The 17,382-nt window shown below is 37.7% G+C and overlaps 1 protein-coding gene across 3 annotated transcripts in view; it reads right to left on the bottom strand.

The window, feature by feature from the left end:
* Positions 1–1,932: 1,932 nt before the first annotated feature.
* PKIB (cAMP-dependent protein kinase inhibitor beta) overlaps positions 1,933–17,382 on the bottom strand; it is a 75,226-nt gene continuing 59,776 nt past the window's right edge. For all 3 annotated transcript variants that reach the window (XM_070419218.1, XM_070419217.1, XM_070419219.1), the window contains 2 exons: positions 6,140–6,316; positions 1,933–2,695 (listed from right to left, as the gene is read on the bottom strand). In XM_070419218.1, coding sequence (XP_070275319.1) covers positions 2,628–2,695; positions 6,140–6,308 — 237 coding nt within the window. In that variant the 5' untranslated portion in view covers positions 6,309–6,316 and the 3' untranslated portion in view covers positions 1,933–2,627. The remainder of the gene's footprint in view (positions 2,696–6,139; positions 6,317–17,382) is intronic.

Genomic DNA, 17,382 nt, shown 5'->3' with positions numbered 1-17,382 from the left:
ATCATTCTTTGCTGTAAGAGTCTGCCCTGTAGGACTGCAGGATGCTTAGCAGTTTAGCAGCATGCCTGGCCTCTGCCCACTAGATGCCAGTAGCGCCCTCTCTCCCCAACCCACTCCCCTGTTGATGGCAGCCAAAAATGTATCCAGGCACTGCCCAATGTCCTTTAGGAGGTAAAATTGCCCCTTCCCCCAGGATGAAAACCACTGTTCTACTCTCACCCATCTTTACAATGATTATACAGGCTGTCCCAAAAACATGTATACACACTTTAACAGCTGATAACTTACTTTTCACTCCTTTTCAGGTTTAACTGATTTGAAATAAAGGTTGAAGCCAGACTAAGCTTTGAGCAAAGAAAATGTATGCATTAGACTTTTTAATGGGGATACATAAAAGATAAAGTTTATGGTACTGTTGTATCGTAAATTAGCGAGTGAGATACAAGACGCCTTAATGAGCCAATTAATATGGAGTCTTATTGCACCCGGCCCAGAGGGAGGTGTTTCTTCCAAATCTCTGAGCCAAGTCATACAGGAAGTTTTCCCATATTTATACCTTTTGAGCTTCTTTGTCTGCAGATTTAATGAAGAGCTCTGTGAGAGTTATTGTTACAGACAGTTTGTAATCTTGGATACATAAAGAACAAACATTTGGCATAAGAATATGGGAATTATTATCAGTATTAGTCGATTATGTTAGATGGCTAGCTTGCAAGGTCAGACAGTTAAGTTTTTATCTTTTTCTATTATTCAAACTAAAAGTTATTTTATAGAATAAGAGACTGTCTAAAAATGACAGAGTTTACAGAACAAGGGACTATCTAACAATAGCAGAGAATTTCAAACAGCAGTTTTTATACAAGATGGAGGTTACTATGCTTCAGTACAAAACCAGCAACCACTGACGAAGTAAGAGTGCACAAATACCAAAAGAAATGATTCTTGATGTTTGTGATTCCACTGTCCCATTATCAGCAGTCCCTGGACCAGAACGGTCATCAGTTTGAAAACAGGCATTGACAAAAAAGTTTATTCATTTCTGTAGATTCTTTTAAATTTTGAAAATGAACTGTATCTTAATAAACACTGACTTTATAATCATTTAAAATGTGTATACATTGTTTGGGACACCCTATATAATATTGTGTTATTAAACCACTCAGAAATATCATTTTAATGGCTAAAAATATATTTTATTGAATATTAAATAAGTGCTACACCTAAAATAGTACTTTTGATTAATTTATAAAGAAAAATTTGTATTTGAGAATTTAAAATAATCAGGTTCTTTGAAATCTACCCTTTTGTGTACATTATATATGAATATGAACTTCATAAATAATAATCAGGAGGTGTTTTATATCACACAGATTATTAATTTCCTCTTTTAAAATACATTGTCAACAAATTTTAAAAAATGTGTTGTCATTTTTCACCTGGTATACTTTAGAAGATAAAAACGAAGGACTCTTGTGTGGGTAACAGATTTAACAGTGAAAGAGTTTATTTGATTACTGTATACAGACATGGCCCAAGTTACAATCAAATAAGGTAAAACTGCAAGCATATATATCTGAAAATAAAAATAATTTATTGGTAATTTTTTAAAAAATTCAGAATTCTATTCTTTTCCTAAAATGTCTAATAAATCAACATTTACTAAGGCTTTGGTTTTGTTTAAAACATACTTAGATATATATTAAAAGCAAGTATTTTGCTATTTATACCCACCTCATTCTTCAAATATTTAAGTGCCTACTCTTATGTTATCTACTTTAGGAAAGATATAAAAATTAAAGTCTGAGAAAATTACTTTAGAAACAAGTCATATATACCCAAAAGCCCGAAGAATAAGAAAAGACTATAAAGCAAGTAATAAAGTGTTTTTGCATAATTCACATTAAATAAAAACATACACATACACACACCAAGTTAAGGAAGATAATAAAATTCATTTAATAGGCATATTACATATAAACAATTGATCACAAATTTTGGATCTTAAGAGTCCACATGAAAAGTCACAGTATGCATAGACTAGAAGCAATGTATGTCAGACAAAAACATCCTGGAAATGTTCAGATTGTCAAGGTTTTACACTTTTCCTCTAAATCTTTTTAGGGGTTGGGACCAAAAAAAAAAACCAGTTAAAAACATTCTATCCTTGTGGTTTGACCTATTATTCCTTCTTACCAAAACAAACCACCAACCAAACAAAAAAAGCCCACCATAAATTCCTCCAAATTCCATACATTAGTGGTGTTTGGTTTAAATGTTTTATCTACTACCATAAAAACAGAATTAAAACCACATCTGGCTAAATAAATCTAAAAGAGAACAGTGGATTTTATTGGATTTATAGACAATGATATGTATTTAAATGACCATACATTCTTAATCTTTTCCTTGGGTGCAATTTGGATGTAATCTGCCTTTTAATAACCTATAGTGGACATCATGGTTGCAATCCAAATGAGTAGCATCACAACAAAATTATCTAGTACACACATGTTGCTTAGGGCTGCAATGTTACCATGGTTACTACCAGATCGAACATCTCAGGAAAGCAGAACCACTAAAGTCTTTCACCTTGCAGAAATTCAGCACTCTTGATAGGTTATGAGCCTTCATTTTCCTTCATTTGGGGGCTTTTCCGGTTGGTCTTGTGTTTTTCCTTCATCTTTCTTTTTTACATCTAAAAAATAAATAATTTTCATTCATATATGTAATATGTTAAGATTTTCCTTTATGCACCCTAGTCATTTTCTACTTGATTAAGACATACTTGCCATCAGTCCAGACATGAAAACTACACAAAGAAAAGTCAGACCCCAACTTTTTTTTTGATTAGCAATTGGAAACTACTAATTTTTAAACACTTAATAATATCTGTACTTAGCTAACCAAAAAGAAAATAGGCCTTAAATCCAGTTATTTATAGCTCTGTTAATAAAACATTGTCTATGCCATCTACCTCTGTAGATGCGCTTCCTTTTGTGTATTCTTTAACATCTCGTGACTGTATTTTTAGTACTTTAAGTTTCTTAGTTGATGCCCTTGACTTTATTTCAAAACGATTTAACGAATCATATAAAAATAGTAGCAATATTCTTTCAGATAATAGTTTCTCTAGTGATCAGAATATAAAACGATGAAGACTACTAACTCTCTTCCAGTATATTAGCTTTCGTTACCTTAACTGAGTAATGTCAACATGTATTTTGTTGTGTGTGTCTGTGTGTGTGTTTATAAACTTTAATTAGACCTTTTATATTAACAAGTAACTTCTCTACCTCATTAGCTAGAGATGCCCAGTCAACAGCTACATCATGTTCTGATAATCATACAGTTGTCCCCCCCTTAACCACGGTTTCACTTTCTGCAGTTTTAGTTACCATGGCCCCAAAATATTAAATGGAAAATTCCAGATATATACATTCACAAGTTTTAAATTGCACACTGTTCTGAGTAGTTGTGATGAAATCTCATGTCATCCTGCTCCGTTCCACCTGGGACATGATTCATCCCTTTGTCCAGTGTCTCCAGGCTAAACATACATGCTTCCCACCAGTTGGTTATGTGGTAGCTGTCTTGGTTATCAGCTGGACTGTTGCAATTTTGCAGTGTTTATGTTTAAGTGACCCTTATTTTAGCTAAAATGGCCCCGAAGCCATTCCCATAATTCTATTCCAGTATATTGTTGTAATTGTTTTATTTTATTACAGTCATTGTTGTTATTGTTACTGTGCCTAATTTATAATTTAAACTTTACCGTAGGTATGAATATTTAGGAGAAAACATAGTATATGTAGGGTTTGGTAATATCTGTGGTTTCAGGCATCTACTGGGAGTCTGAGAACATATCCCCTGTGGATAAGGGAGGTCTATTGTATATGGCATTTTCAAACTTAAAAAGCCAAAAAAACATATTTACTTTATTTCTTTTATTTCTTCCATTTTTTTTCATCTTATGTGTATACTTTTTTAAAAAAGATTTTTTTTATTTAGTTTCAGAGAGAGAGGAAGGAAGAGGGAGAGAGAGAAACATCCATTTAGGAGGGAAACATCAATCGGCTGCCTCCTGATTGAGCCGGAAACCAGGGAATGTGCAACCAGCAACCTTTCCATGCACGGAATGACACCCAACCAGCTGAGCCACACTGGCCAGGGCTTATGTGTACACTTCGTAACTTTTACTTGTAGTGTCCCATATGAGAAGTGCAGTGACCTTTGGAAAAAGGTGAGGTAACCACGGGACTCCAGGATCTGTCCACAGCCCCTGGCCTAACAATGGCATGTTTATTTCATGGGAATCAAACCAGGAACATTTGTAAGTTTACCAGGTAGTAAATAACCTCCTGAGGCAAAGAACTAAGAGCCTTCTCTGGGGCTCCCATTAATGGGGTAGATGTGAAGAAGCTTCCAGCTCTCTCATTCTTCACTGTCAGCAGGAATACATTTCTATACACACACACACACACACACACACACACACACACACACGTCTACCTTGACATCTAAAATGGGATGACCCAGCGATTCCACTTTTGGAAATATATCCGAAGAAACCTGAAACACTAATTTGAAAGAATATATGCACACTTATGTTCACTGCAGTGCTATTAACAATAGTGAGGATTTGGAAGCAGCCTAAGTGCCCATCAGTAGATGATTGGGTAAAAAAGCTGTGGCACATTTACACAATGGAATATGACATGGCTGTGAAAAGAAAGAAATCTTACCTTTTGTGATAGCATAGATGGGCCTGGAGGGCATTATGCTAAGTGAAATAAGCCAGTCAGAGAAAGACAAATACCATATGATTTCATTCATATGTGGAATCTAATGAACAAAATTAAACTAACCAACAAAATGAAAATAGAAGCATAGATCTAGAGAACATACTGACAGCTGTCAGAGGGGAGGGTGGTTGGTGAGCTGGGTAAAAAAGGTGAAGAGATTAAAAAGAAGAAAAAAACACACATAGGCACACACCACAGTGTGGTGATAGCAGAAGAGGGTATAGGGGGGAACAAATGGTGGCAGAAAGAGATTTTGATTTGAGTAGTGAGCGCCAATGCAGTATGCAGATGATGTGCTATTGAATTGTACACTTGAAACCTGCATGGTTTTATTAACCAATGTCACCCCAATAAATTCAATTTAAAAAAATTAAAAAATAGAGCACATGACACAGGCATTTTGGTAATGACTTGGAACTGAAATTATCTTTAACTTCTTTGAATGTTTTCAAATGAAGGGACTTTTATAGACCTTTATTGAAATTATTATTATATTTAGTCTCAGAAAACAACTCTGCAAAAGCTAGATGGGCTGTATGTAAGCCATGGGGAGAAAGACTCAAGATTTTCCTTCATTTGCTTGACAGCTCTTTTTTTTTCTCTTAATTCAACTACTGGTTGAAGTCTGATCACCTTTTATACAAATGCCTTAAAGATCTCATCTCTAGTTGATAATAAACTTCCTCTAAGAGAAATAGCTAAGCTTATGGAATACTGCAGTGAGCCTGGCTGGCGTGACTCAGTCAGTGGTTGAGTGTTGACCTATGAGCCAGGAGGTCAAGGTTCTATTCCCGGTCAGGCACATGCCCCGGTTGCGGGCTGGATCCCCAGTGTGGGGTGTGCAGGAAGCAGCCAATCAATGATTCTCTGTCATCATCGATGTTTCCATCTCTTCCTCCCTCTCCCTTTCTCTCTGAATCAATAAACATATATTTTAAAAAATTAGTGCAGTGAAGCAGAGGCTCCTAAAGTGATTTGTCAGTGGGTGGCAGAAGAGAAATTATGTTCTTTCTGAGAACTTCTCAATCAATTTTGTAAGCTCCTTGAGGGAAAGGATAATATGTGCTGTCCTTTTACTCCCAATCACCAGCTCTGTGTATGACAATACACATCCAATGAATACATAAATGCTCAGTTTCCACATACAAAACACCAGGAGACAAAAAGATGAAACTGTCCACTTTCGGAAAGCCTGAAAAATCTACTGAACCATAAACACAAAAGATGAAAGGTTTTAGTAAACAGTAGGAGAAACCAGTACTTAACAGGGAGACTTGCAGAGGAAAGAATTGCTTCAGAGAGAAGTGCTGCTGAATTTAAGAGAAATTTACTGTTACCTTCCTTTATGGAGAGGGTCTCCAGTTTGACGGGCAACTCGGAAGTCCCACCTGTCCCTTCTGAACCCTGGATATCTGGGACGGCATTCCGGCGGCCTGCCCTTGCTGAAGATGCAAAATTGTCGACCCCAAGCTCCACATCAGTCATTTCTGGCGAATCTGTCCTCATAGCAACATCTACAAATAGAATGTGCACATGAAGAAGAGGATGAGCCTATTCCGAGGTAAACACTCACCATGGTGGCTGGAAGGCATGGCTTGCTCAAAACCACAACAGGCTTGGGAATCTCATGGTTGCTCACACCCTGCATCTACGTCTACTGTTCTGGTCCCAGAGTTTCCATCTGCACAGAGTAGAGCAGGAAGTTCTCAGTGTGAGCCAGATTGCTAAAAATAACCCCTGAGCCAAAAGAGCCACTTGCATGTTTTAGGGTGCAGCAATCTCTTGCCTTTTGTTCTGCTTTTCTATGGCAGGATCAGCCAAAGGGGGCTGGGAAGGAAATGAACACTGACTTGTTTGGCCACTCCCAAACAGACTCTGCCTGCCAGGATCTGCTTTGAGTGTTTGTTCAGCCTAAAACCAAATCACTATAATCTGTGAGGAGCAAACGAAATACACGCTGTTCCTACTCTTTAGAAATAAGAAATTCAACTTTATCTCAAAGGCTCCCCCTCCACCCCCCAGGGACAGCTGTGTATTTCTCTCTGTGCTCTTCTCAGATCTAATTTTTAATGTTGCATGTTCTGTTGGGGAGAGTAGGACTCGTTTTATCTTTTCTTGCCTTCAAATGGACATGGTAATTCCTAGCACTTTCCTAAAGCATCCTTCACCTTCCCAGCAATTGTCGGTCTCTACGAAAAGGTTCTCAAGAGATCATTCACTATACAGAGAGAGAGGTAGCCGATATTGCTTATTCTAAAACTATTTCATATGATGTTTTCTTTTTTCACCTTTGAAAAATGTTTAATTACAGTTGACATACAATAATATATTAGTTCATGGTGTACAACCACATGATTATATATTTATATGACTTATGAAGTGATCCCCAGTAAGTCTACTATTCATCTGACACCATATATAGTTATTACAATATTGACTATATTTCCTATGCTGTACTTTACATCCCCGTGACTATTTTGTAACCTCAATTTGTACTTCTTAATCCCTTCTCCTTTTTCACCCATCCCCCTGCCCCCAACTCTCCTCCCCTCTAGCAATCATCAAAATGTTCTCTGTATCATATGATGCTTCCTAATGAATCTATCCTAAGAAGTCAACACCGAACAGTATCGCAAATGCAGCAGGAGCAGGAACAAGAATTTACTGAGAAGCTATTAAATGTTAGTCCCTCAGCTAGGCATTGAGAGTACAGAGGAATGACACATTCTCTGTTTTTAGGGGACTTGTACTCTCAAAGGGAAGAAAGAAGGTAAGCATGCAAGCACAGATAACAACACAGAATGTGCGGAGTATCAACCAAAGGATGGAGATAATCATCACTTGTGGCTCGTGAGGGTAGAAATTTGTGAACATTGGCCTATATACACAAAGCAAATCAAACTTTTCATGAAGAGAGCCCTTTCCAATCAGTGAGCTTCAGTTCAGGAAATGCTAAAAATGAAGGGAAACAGTCACATAATATGTGCATTTGATATTAAAAATGCAACTCTTTTGGGCCCATAGCATGCACATTGAGTTTAGTGTTGGCCTGGGGAATCCAGGAGTAACTAGGCTACTTCTCCAGACAGTTTCATTTTTCTAGGAATTAGGGGAAATTTGAGAACAATTCTATAATTTAAGACACAATTTTGAGCTCAATTAGACTTCTAATTGTTTAATATTTGCCAACTGTCTGGCATTGAAAGAGTACAAGTTAATGTAAAGAGCACTGGACTATTATTCAAAAAGAACATTCCTGGCTTACAAAATTATATTGGTTAATTCATTTAATTTCTCTGAGTCACTATAAAAAAAATGACCTGACTCATTCAGAGAATTCTTGCAGAAAAACTAACGAGATAAAGGGTATAGAAACTCTTTGTAACTACAAAACCATATGGTTGATTACTGGCATCATTGCTCATGTCTCACTAAGTTTTATTTACTATACCACTCTCCTGTGTGCCCACTTTAATCCTAACAAGAAATATCTTCTGCCTGGAAAACCTCCTAAGTTTTCTAAGAGGGAAACCAGCATTTATTCAACACTGCATGAACATTTTCATGTCTATTATTCTCACTTAAACCTCCCACTAACCCTACGAGGTAGTGAGGGATCACCCTCACTATGTGGATGTGGAAACTGGAGCACAGGGAGGTTAAGTGACTTATTAGAGTTGCACAGCTGCTAATCTAGCATCTAGTTTCAGCTTACTCTGAAAGAGGACAATGTGGGTTACCACAAAATTAGCTTTCCAAGTCTCTGAGATATGTCTAAACAGCTCTCACCATTGATGTTTCTATCTCTCCCTCTCCCTTCCTCTCTGAAATCAAGAAAAATATATATTAAAAAATTAAAGATAATGACAGATATAAAAAATTAAGATGAATAATTACATACTATATAATTTATGTTAAATAAAAATGGGTAGACTCTTTTCAGCAAAAGGGGATATGTTAAAAGAGTCCTGGGTTAGCATTTGTGCATTGAAAGAAAACTTCCAAAAGGTCGCTGGGAATAGGTCATCCACACGGAAGAAGGGATGCTGGCCTCCAAGTTGATGTCAAGGTTTCGTTGCTGCTGGCTGCTATTTTGGAAGTTTTTGCTTTTGCCTCTATTATTTTTCTAAATTAGTCCTTTTTTATAAACTGATGCTAGAAAACAAGCTCATCACAAAACCAAATGTTTGTCAACGTTAACTCACTAACTACCCTTTTCAGATAAAAAACAGAACTGGACGTGCAGGGAGGCTAAGCCACAGGCCCATTTCTCTGGAGCTTGCCTGGGTCATCTCCCAACTCCCACCACTTGGCACCGTCTTCCTCTGAGAGCCACATGGACGGAGTGACCAGGATGCCATGCTCCACCACGAGACGAGCACTTCCGCCAGCCCATTCCCACGGGGCTGTGGGGAGGAAGCCCCTACAGTGACAGGCACTTGACCTTCCTGACAGAAGGTGTCTGTGATTTAGAGGTCGCTGGCCAGGCATTGGAACCCACAGGGTGATTCTAAACTGAGCTCTTTTCATTACAAGGAGGCTTAACGCAGCATCGAAAATAATCCGAAAGCCCATGAAGGAAAAATGAGTCTGAAAAAGCTGTATGGATTCTATTACCTGCTGTTGTAAGGAATGTATTAAATCCAATTAGATCTATCCACAGAGATGTGTCTTTGACACCTTGTAAAACAAAGCAAATTTAAAAAGTAATATTTACAGTGTGTGTGGGGGGGGGGGGTCATGAATATAATGTAATTTCAACTTTGTAAATAGAATAAAAATCCTAGTTGGGAATGTGAGAACAAGGAGAATATTAATAATTTTTCAGTACCTCTTTATATATTTTAGATGGCAATAATGAGCATATGTTACTTTTTTGTGATTTCAAAGAATTAAAACATTTACCTGGCAAAATTATGAATACACAGCTATTCTAGCACAGAAAGGTTCTATAAATAACACTTTGGCAACTTAACAAAAATAGCATTATTTCTAACTAAAAGCTTCTCTGTCCTCCAATTACTCATCTTACTTGTCTGTTATTATCCTATGCAACCGTAATTGCCTATGCTTGACTTTTTTTAAAGGGATGATATATATGTATATGAGGATTGCTCTCTTCAAGTGCTTTGTGACATTGAAAACGTATATAGCATATAGAAAGATGAGGAAACATTGATGAGAAAAACAAAATAGAGATAACTTGCAGGTTCTTGTAATTTTCTGGGCTTAAAAAGCTATGTTTGTTTGCTAACCAAGGCAGCTGACTCACTGACAACTCTTCCCTTTTCTTCTACAGAATTAGCAGAGAAATTTGGATGAGTTCTGCTTTGTCAACTGCGGCTGATTACAGGAGCTGAAACCACTTGGACATTTGGAGATTTTGCAGAAGTCCTTGGATGCCCACAGCAAGGTAATGTGATTTACATCACAAATTTTAGAATGGCTTAACAAAACACTGCTACACGGGCATGTTTACACACACATTCCAGCATCTTCTCAGTATCTGAAAAAATGAAAATGCTATGGCTGCACCATGGAAGAAGATAAAGATGGTTAAGCTAAATGGAACACTGTATACACACACACACACACACACACACACACACACACACACACACACACACACTAGAGGCCAAGTGCACGAATTTCGTGCACTGGTAGGGTCCCTCGCGGCTGCCAGCTGCTGGCTGGGTAATCCCTCCCTTCCCTGGCCACCTGCCGCAGCCGCTGGCCAGGGCCTCCCACCCTTCCCCCAGCCGCCCTGCCCCCTGGTAGAACTCCTGGAAAAACTCCAATAGAGGGGACAATTTGCATACTATGCTTTTATTACATAGGATTTTAAAATCACTAGTCAGCTCTCAGTGGGCTCAAAAGAGCCTGCTAAGAAAAGTGTGTTATTAAGTGATAAGCATACTTAAAAACAAACAGAAGGGTTTGCAAGCTCTTTCCTTCCCAACAGAGACAGCCCATCCTTTGGGCTCACACCCATTCTTTTCTAAGCTTTCTTACTTGAAGCGAAGCCTCAAGTAAGGAGGCGGAGACCGCTTTTCCTACTCTGGATCCATATCACGTACCCCATCTCCCACAATGAAATCATTACCTATTCTGCATGTAGAACTGGAAATAAACTTCTGACCCGCTGAATTAGTTCTCTGGGGGTTTGAGTCAGGCTATCTGAAAAAACACTAAAGTAACAAATAAAGAAGGAAGAACATGCATCTTGGAAAGTCAGTGTTCCTCGTGGCCAAAAGATAGAGAAAGAATAGAGACATACACGGGTCTAGGCTGATAACTGCTTCTCCGCTTTTAATATCTTAATACTGTATGCTATGTTTTTTTTAGTTCTCTGCCTACAGATCATTCTTCTGAATGATCTTCTCTTTAGAACATACAAACCTCTTCCGAACAAACAAAAAAAAACTATAAAAATTGCCTCTTAATACGGACCGACAGAAGCAGATAATTACTTACTTATCCAGTCACCATGTATCGAGCTCCTATGAAATTAAGTGCCAGGCCTGTGCTAGGCTCACAGCTACAAAGAGGAACACAGAGTGTGGTGAGATCAAACACACTGTAATCTTTTCAGTGACCTTTTTTGAACTCAAAACCTATTCTTTGCAAATCAAGTAAAAGTCTCCACTCTAAAATGTGAGTCCTTTAACACAACTCTTATTCACTTAAGTAGCAAGGCCATTTTAGGCTAAATAGAGCTTACATAGAATGTGTGTACATCTATAGAAATTAGTTTTTTAACATGGATACCTTCCTCTTTTTAAAAATCCCTTCATATATGGCATTGCTGTGCTTCAAGCATAAGCCAGAGGAAATCCTACCTTTTTTCTGTTGGTTGACCCACCTATTTTTTTTCAAGCTTAGGTTCTTGCTTGGTAATTTAAACAGACCCCTCAACATATAATTGATAGGTACAAGGAGGTGATTTTTACCACAGAAAGTTTTTGACAGCTTAAACTTGTAAAATTCAAAATGCAAAGCCAACTGATTTTCCCATAATCTTCCAGGTAAAGTAATGAACAAATCTGAATATCTTCCCAGCACTATGACACTTGTTATACTAAGATAAGGCACTCAGAATAATAATATGGACTGATGTGAATAAAGATGAGAAAAAGATTAACTGCATTATGCTATGTAACCCCTTGAGTATGAGGGTCACACTTAACTGGTTATCCTACTTTAGTTTCCTTCTAGAAAAACTTCTTTAACCCACACCCTCCATAAAGAATTGTTGGCAGTTAGGCTGTCACAGGGCTTCCTTGACCTCTTGCAACTCCCCTAAAGGACTATAAAACTTTTCCCATTATTTCAGGATTTTTAATTTGAAAGGACCCCATAGTGCAACCTTCCAGACCCTAATACTTAAGGGATACATTAACATAGCACAGCCAGTTTGTGTCAAAGTTTTTCCTAAGTTCCCACAGCACTCTTTCCACCATGAGCATGACTCACCCTGTTCAATCTCCAAATTTATTAGTACATTATCTTGGGGTGTGTGTGTGTGTGTGTGTGTGTGTGTGTGTGTGTGTGTATGCACACAGTGGGTGGTCTCCAGGATACAGAGTAATATTTTCAATTTTCCTTTAAATGAGCATAATTCTAAATGGCTAGAAGCCATAGAAAGCATCCTTCCTACTTACATCTTACATAGTTTTGCCCTTTCACCCTCCACCTTTTCATTTCTATCTTTCTGAGCATCAGAATTAAGAGGAGTTGGCATGGATTAGAAGGAGCCATTCTCATTTTCCCCCACCCTGCCTACCCCAAGCCCTTCCTGTTTGAGAATGTTCCTCCAGTCTCATTTATTCCTCATGTTATCCTTTCCCATCATTGACTCCATTACCCTGTGTTATTTTATTAAGCTCCTGGAGCTTAAGAAAGGAAGTATTTGGATTCAACTCAAAAAGTACTTAACACCAACTCTGTGCAGAACACGGTGCTAGTTACTATGGAATTAGCCACAATAAGGAAGAACTTCCCTGCCTCAACTGCACAACTGGGAAGGCTGTGTGCCAGGCAGCTCCTCACAGCACAGAGGAGGGAGTGGTTAAGTCCATGGAGAAATGGGGCAGGGCTGCCCGGGGAACATGGCATTAGAGTGGGTCCCAGAGAAGGAGTAAGCAAATTCCAGGGAGAACTGCTCTCAATCCATCCATTTCTCTCATCTCTGCCCTTTTCCAACTGTTTAGGACACAGTGCTCCTAGAGTTCAAAGAAAACTCAAATATTCTCCAAGCTCACAAAAGCCCAAGAACTGAGTTTGCACTAGCGAGAAAAAGCTACAATTTTGAGGTTCATGTGGTTTGCTTGCCCCCTTCCCGTCTCACAATGAACACAGCCTGTCTATGCAGGGGGTTCAGACACAAGACCCGAGAGGTCGGTTCCTTTTTCATGAGACGGTGGTTTTAAAATGACATCAGTAGGAAGGAGAGAAGGGGAAGTTAACTATGACCAACGTGGTCACGCTAGAAATGTCTCTGTCTGGTACATGGACTTTATATTCATAGATAACATAATGGTAGAATAACACCATATTTAAAATATAACATTATATTTTACAGTGAACTGTTTTTAATTAAAAACTGTATGTCCCACACCATACATCGTTATCACCGCGGATGGTGTCATGCATGGTGTCAGGTGGGTACTAGACTTATTGGGGTGACCACTTTGAGTTATATAAATGTCTAATCACTGTTTTATACCTGAAAGTAATAAAATACTGTATTTTATTGTCATTGTACTGGAAAAATAATAATTTAAAATAACTGTATGTTTCATTTGACCACCATCTCTTTGAGCTAAGTATAACTTCAGGTTCTTTTCAAAGCCTTTAGACTTGTGTATATTCAGAAGAAAAGTTTTTAGTTGAGCAGTGAGATTACTGAACTACAGCAACACAGCCTGAGATGACAGCCTTTAAATTAGTCCTCATGTGTGTTCAACAGTCTACATGGATGGAGCAACAGGTAGTCTGGTTGACTGAAAGTGAACGTTCCTGAAGTTGGACCCTGCATTGCCTTCTAACAGACTTGTGACTTCCAATGCGATCTCTCTGCTAATTAAGTTCCACATTTATCAAAAGTAAGATTAATGTTACATTGATATTACCTATTTTACTCCCTTAGAACCAAACGAACAGATATAAATGTGCTTAGTTAACAACCACACAAATGAAATTTGTTTAGAAATCAGTCATATTAATTTATAGGCACTATAGTAGATCATCACTATGAACATCCATTATCTTGTTAAATTCTGATGTCGATATGGCTTAAGAGACAGCCTGTGATGTTGTGAGTTATAAAGACAAAAATAGATTCACAAAGAGACATTGCTAGAAACTTGGTGTTCAGGGTTGGGGGGGAAAGAGCATTAAAAACCATTTATAATCCCCACCCCCCCACCACACACACCCCACAAACTTGGCTGCCTTTCTGCAACTCATGGAAGACCACATCTTCCTGAACACTCATCATAATTTCTCCCTAAAGGTGAACTTTTGCACAAAAACCATATTTAAGTGTTCCTTGAATAGTTAAAATGGGATTAAAATTCTCAATTTCTTCATGATTCCTGAATAACAATTCTTAGTTTGAATCCTATATAATAAAAGCCTAATATGCTAAGTGTCCAGTCGTCCAGTTGGCCCCTCAACCAATCAAAGTGTAATATGCTAATGATATGCTAAGGCTGCTCAATCGCTCACTATGACATGCACTGACCACCAGGGGCAATCGATTGGTCGACCAGTCACTATGACATGCACTGACCACCAGGGGGCAGATGCTCTGACCAGTAGGTTAGCTTGCTTCTGGCTAATTGGGACTGAGCGAGATGGGCCAGACATGCCCTGGAGCCCTCCTGCAGTCCCCCCGCCCCTGCTGGCCAACCTCCCATGTCCCTCCCCCGCCCTGATCATGCACCAATGGGGTCCCTCAGCCTGGCCTGCACCCTCTCACAATCCGGGACCCCTCAGGGGATGTCAGAGAGCTGCTTTCAGCACAATCCCACAGGCCAGGCCAAGGGACTCCACTGGTGCATGAATTCATGCACCGGGCCTCTAGTAATAACATAATGCCAAGCTATGGTGAGGAAAGAAGGGTCACAGAATTTTCTAGAGAGCTCTGCTTTCTCAGTGAGGCTAACCCTGATCACCCCATTTGAAATAGTGTTTCCTCCCTGAAGCTCTTAATCCCCCTCACCTTGCTCTACTTGCCCCCAGGACTTAGTAGCTTCAACACGCATAACTTACTATGACTGCACTTGCTGTTTGTTTACTATCTGTCTCCATCCACTAGAATATAAGCTCCGCAGAAGCAGAGGTTTCTGTAGGCTGTTTCACTGATGTATTCATTGCGCTCAAAGCCATGCATGGCACTCCCTCAGCAGGTAATCCATAAATGTTTGCTGAATGAAACAATTATTGTTCCACTTTTCTTTTTCAAAATGAGTTCCTTTCTGTTTGCATATGAAAGTAATACATGCTCATCGTTGAAAAAAAAAATGACAATTCCAAAAGGCATAATGAAGAAAAGAATCAAATTGCCTCATATCTCATTATTTAGTGACAGTACTGGTATCATCCTGCTGCATATACTTCCAGAATTTTTTTCAGTGCTCATATATACAAGTTTATCACATACTTATCTTACACATACATATTTCGAAGCTAGGTCACGTTTATTTGCTATCATTTCATTAGATCTTCAAAATACAATCTTTTCCAGACCAAGGCAATTCTAAATTTTAAATGAAAGCTTTGAAAAAAAGTTTTCTGAAAAGCTAATATTTCAGGGTAAAATGCTATGTAAAATACACACAACCAAAGGCCAAATGCAATGATAGAAGTAAGGGACATGGCTGAGAACTGAAATCATTCACAAACCTTTCCTTAGTTAAATTGGATAAAGTTAATGTACAGGTAAGATGCAGTAGGAACACAAAAGACTGTGTACCCCTTAAAAGGTTCCAGTAATGTCTTTTTTCCTTCTATTTCATTAATTTAAAGAAAAATTCTTTGGGATATCCCTTAGTCCCTCTTTTGAATGGATTTAATTTTCATCATTTTTTTTTTCTTTCAGCTGAGAAAAGGGGGGAAATAATTGAGCCTTTCTAGCTCTGATTTGTTTTCTAAGTTCTCTTCAGTACTTTCCTTTGAAGAAAAGAAATCATGTTAGTGTTTCGTCAAGCACAAAATTCATTTAAAATTACAGTAGCAAATATTTTAAGGTTGTTTTGAGGTTCTTCTGGGTCATATAGGTAAAAATATTCCCAACCAAATAAAAAATAACATCAGAGAGAAAAGACATTGAAATATTTTTGTTCAGCAAATGATGTATATTGTTATTAATCTATAATTAAGTTTAATCAAAGTGAAATTATTGATATGAATGCATTTACCTTGTACAAATTCCTTTTGTAAAAATAAGAAATTCTGTTACTGTATTAATAGTAAATCTATTACATAAATTGAATAGAAAAGAGACACAATAAAAATGATATATAAAATATATTCAACAGACATAACAGATAAAAAAGTTCAAAATTAGAGTATACATATAATATTAATTTTAAAAATATATGAACAGAAAAACATGGTAAGGGGAATATACCAAAATTTTAACAGTAGTTATTTCTTGGTAGTGTTATTATAGATTATTTTTATTTTCTTCTCTGACCTTTATTGTGTCTTTCAAATTCCTATAATAAAGACTTTTACATATAAAAACAGCATAAACATGTGTTGAGTACATACTGTTTAAAGCACTTTAATGAAAATTAGCTCATGTGATTCTCCACCTTGGGGAAGTCATTACTATCTTCATTTTAAATGTGAGGACACTGAGGGTGATAAGTATGAAATGGTTTGGCTAAAGCAACCCAGTTAGTAAGTGACAGAGACGTGACCAGAACCCATTTCATCTGATCTCATTGATTGCTCTTTCTGGCATACCTCACCAAATATCTGTTGAAAAAAGACTCAGTCTTTATTCAACTAATTTTTAGTAGCTCTATTACATCCTTCACTCTGCCAGATAGTAGAGAAATAGTGCCAAATAAGACTAAACATATGATGGACATAGTAGGGAAACACAAAATTGTGTGACCTAATGGTACAAATGAAATACATGCATATTAAAGGAAGTCTAAAAATAGGAGTCAACATATGATATATTAAAATAAGTATTATAAATAAAAATGCTATAAAATGTAGGAGTTACTGAATTTGGGAGCAATTAAGAGCGACTTCATAGAAGCCGTAGAACACATACTGGGCCTTAATATTTGGAAGGGAGTTATACAAGTAAGAAAGATTTATACATCCAAATGTGGATGAGCATCATCCAATCCACTAAAGGCCTAAATAGAAAAAAAAGGTTGAATTTGCTCTCTCTGTCTGTCTTAGAACTAGCGCATTGGTCTTCTGGTGCCTTTAGACTCAAACAATATCACCAGATCTCCTATTTCTCAGGCCTTTAGATTTGGAACAGAATTATACTATTGGTTCTGGGTCTCCAACTTGCTGACTGCAGATCTTGGGACTTCTTAGTCTCCAT

The sequence above is a fragment of the Myotis yumanensis genome, unplaced genomic scaffold (assembly GCF_028538775.1).
Source record: "Myotis yumanensis isolate MYYU_CA2020_CCGP unplaced genomic scaffold, mMyoYum1.0.hap1 SCAF_6, whole genome shotgun sequence".
Taxonomy (NCBI): domain Eukaryota; kingdom Metazoa; phylum Chordata; class Mammalia; order Chiroptera; family Vespertilionidae; genus Myotis; species Myotis yumanensis.
This window is presented reverse-complemented; position numbering and strand designations above follow the sequence as displayed.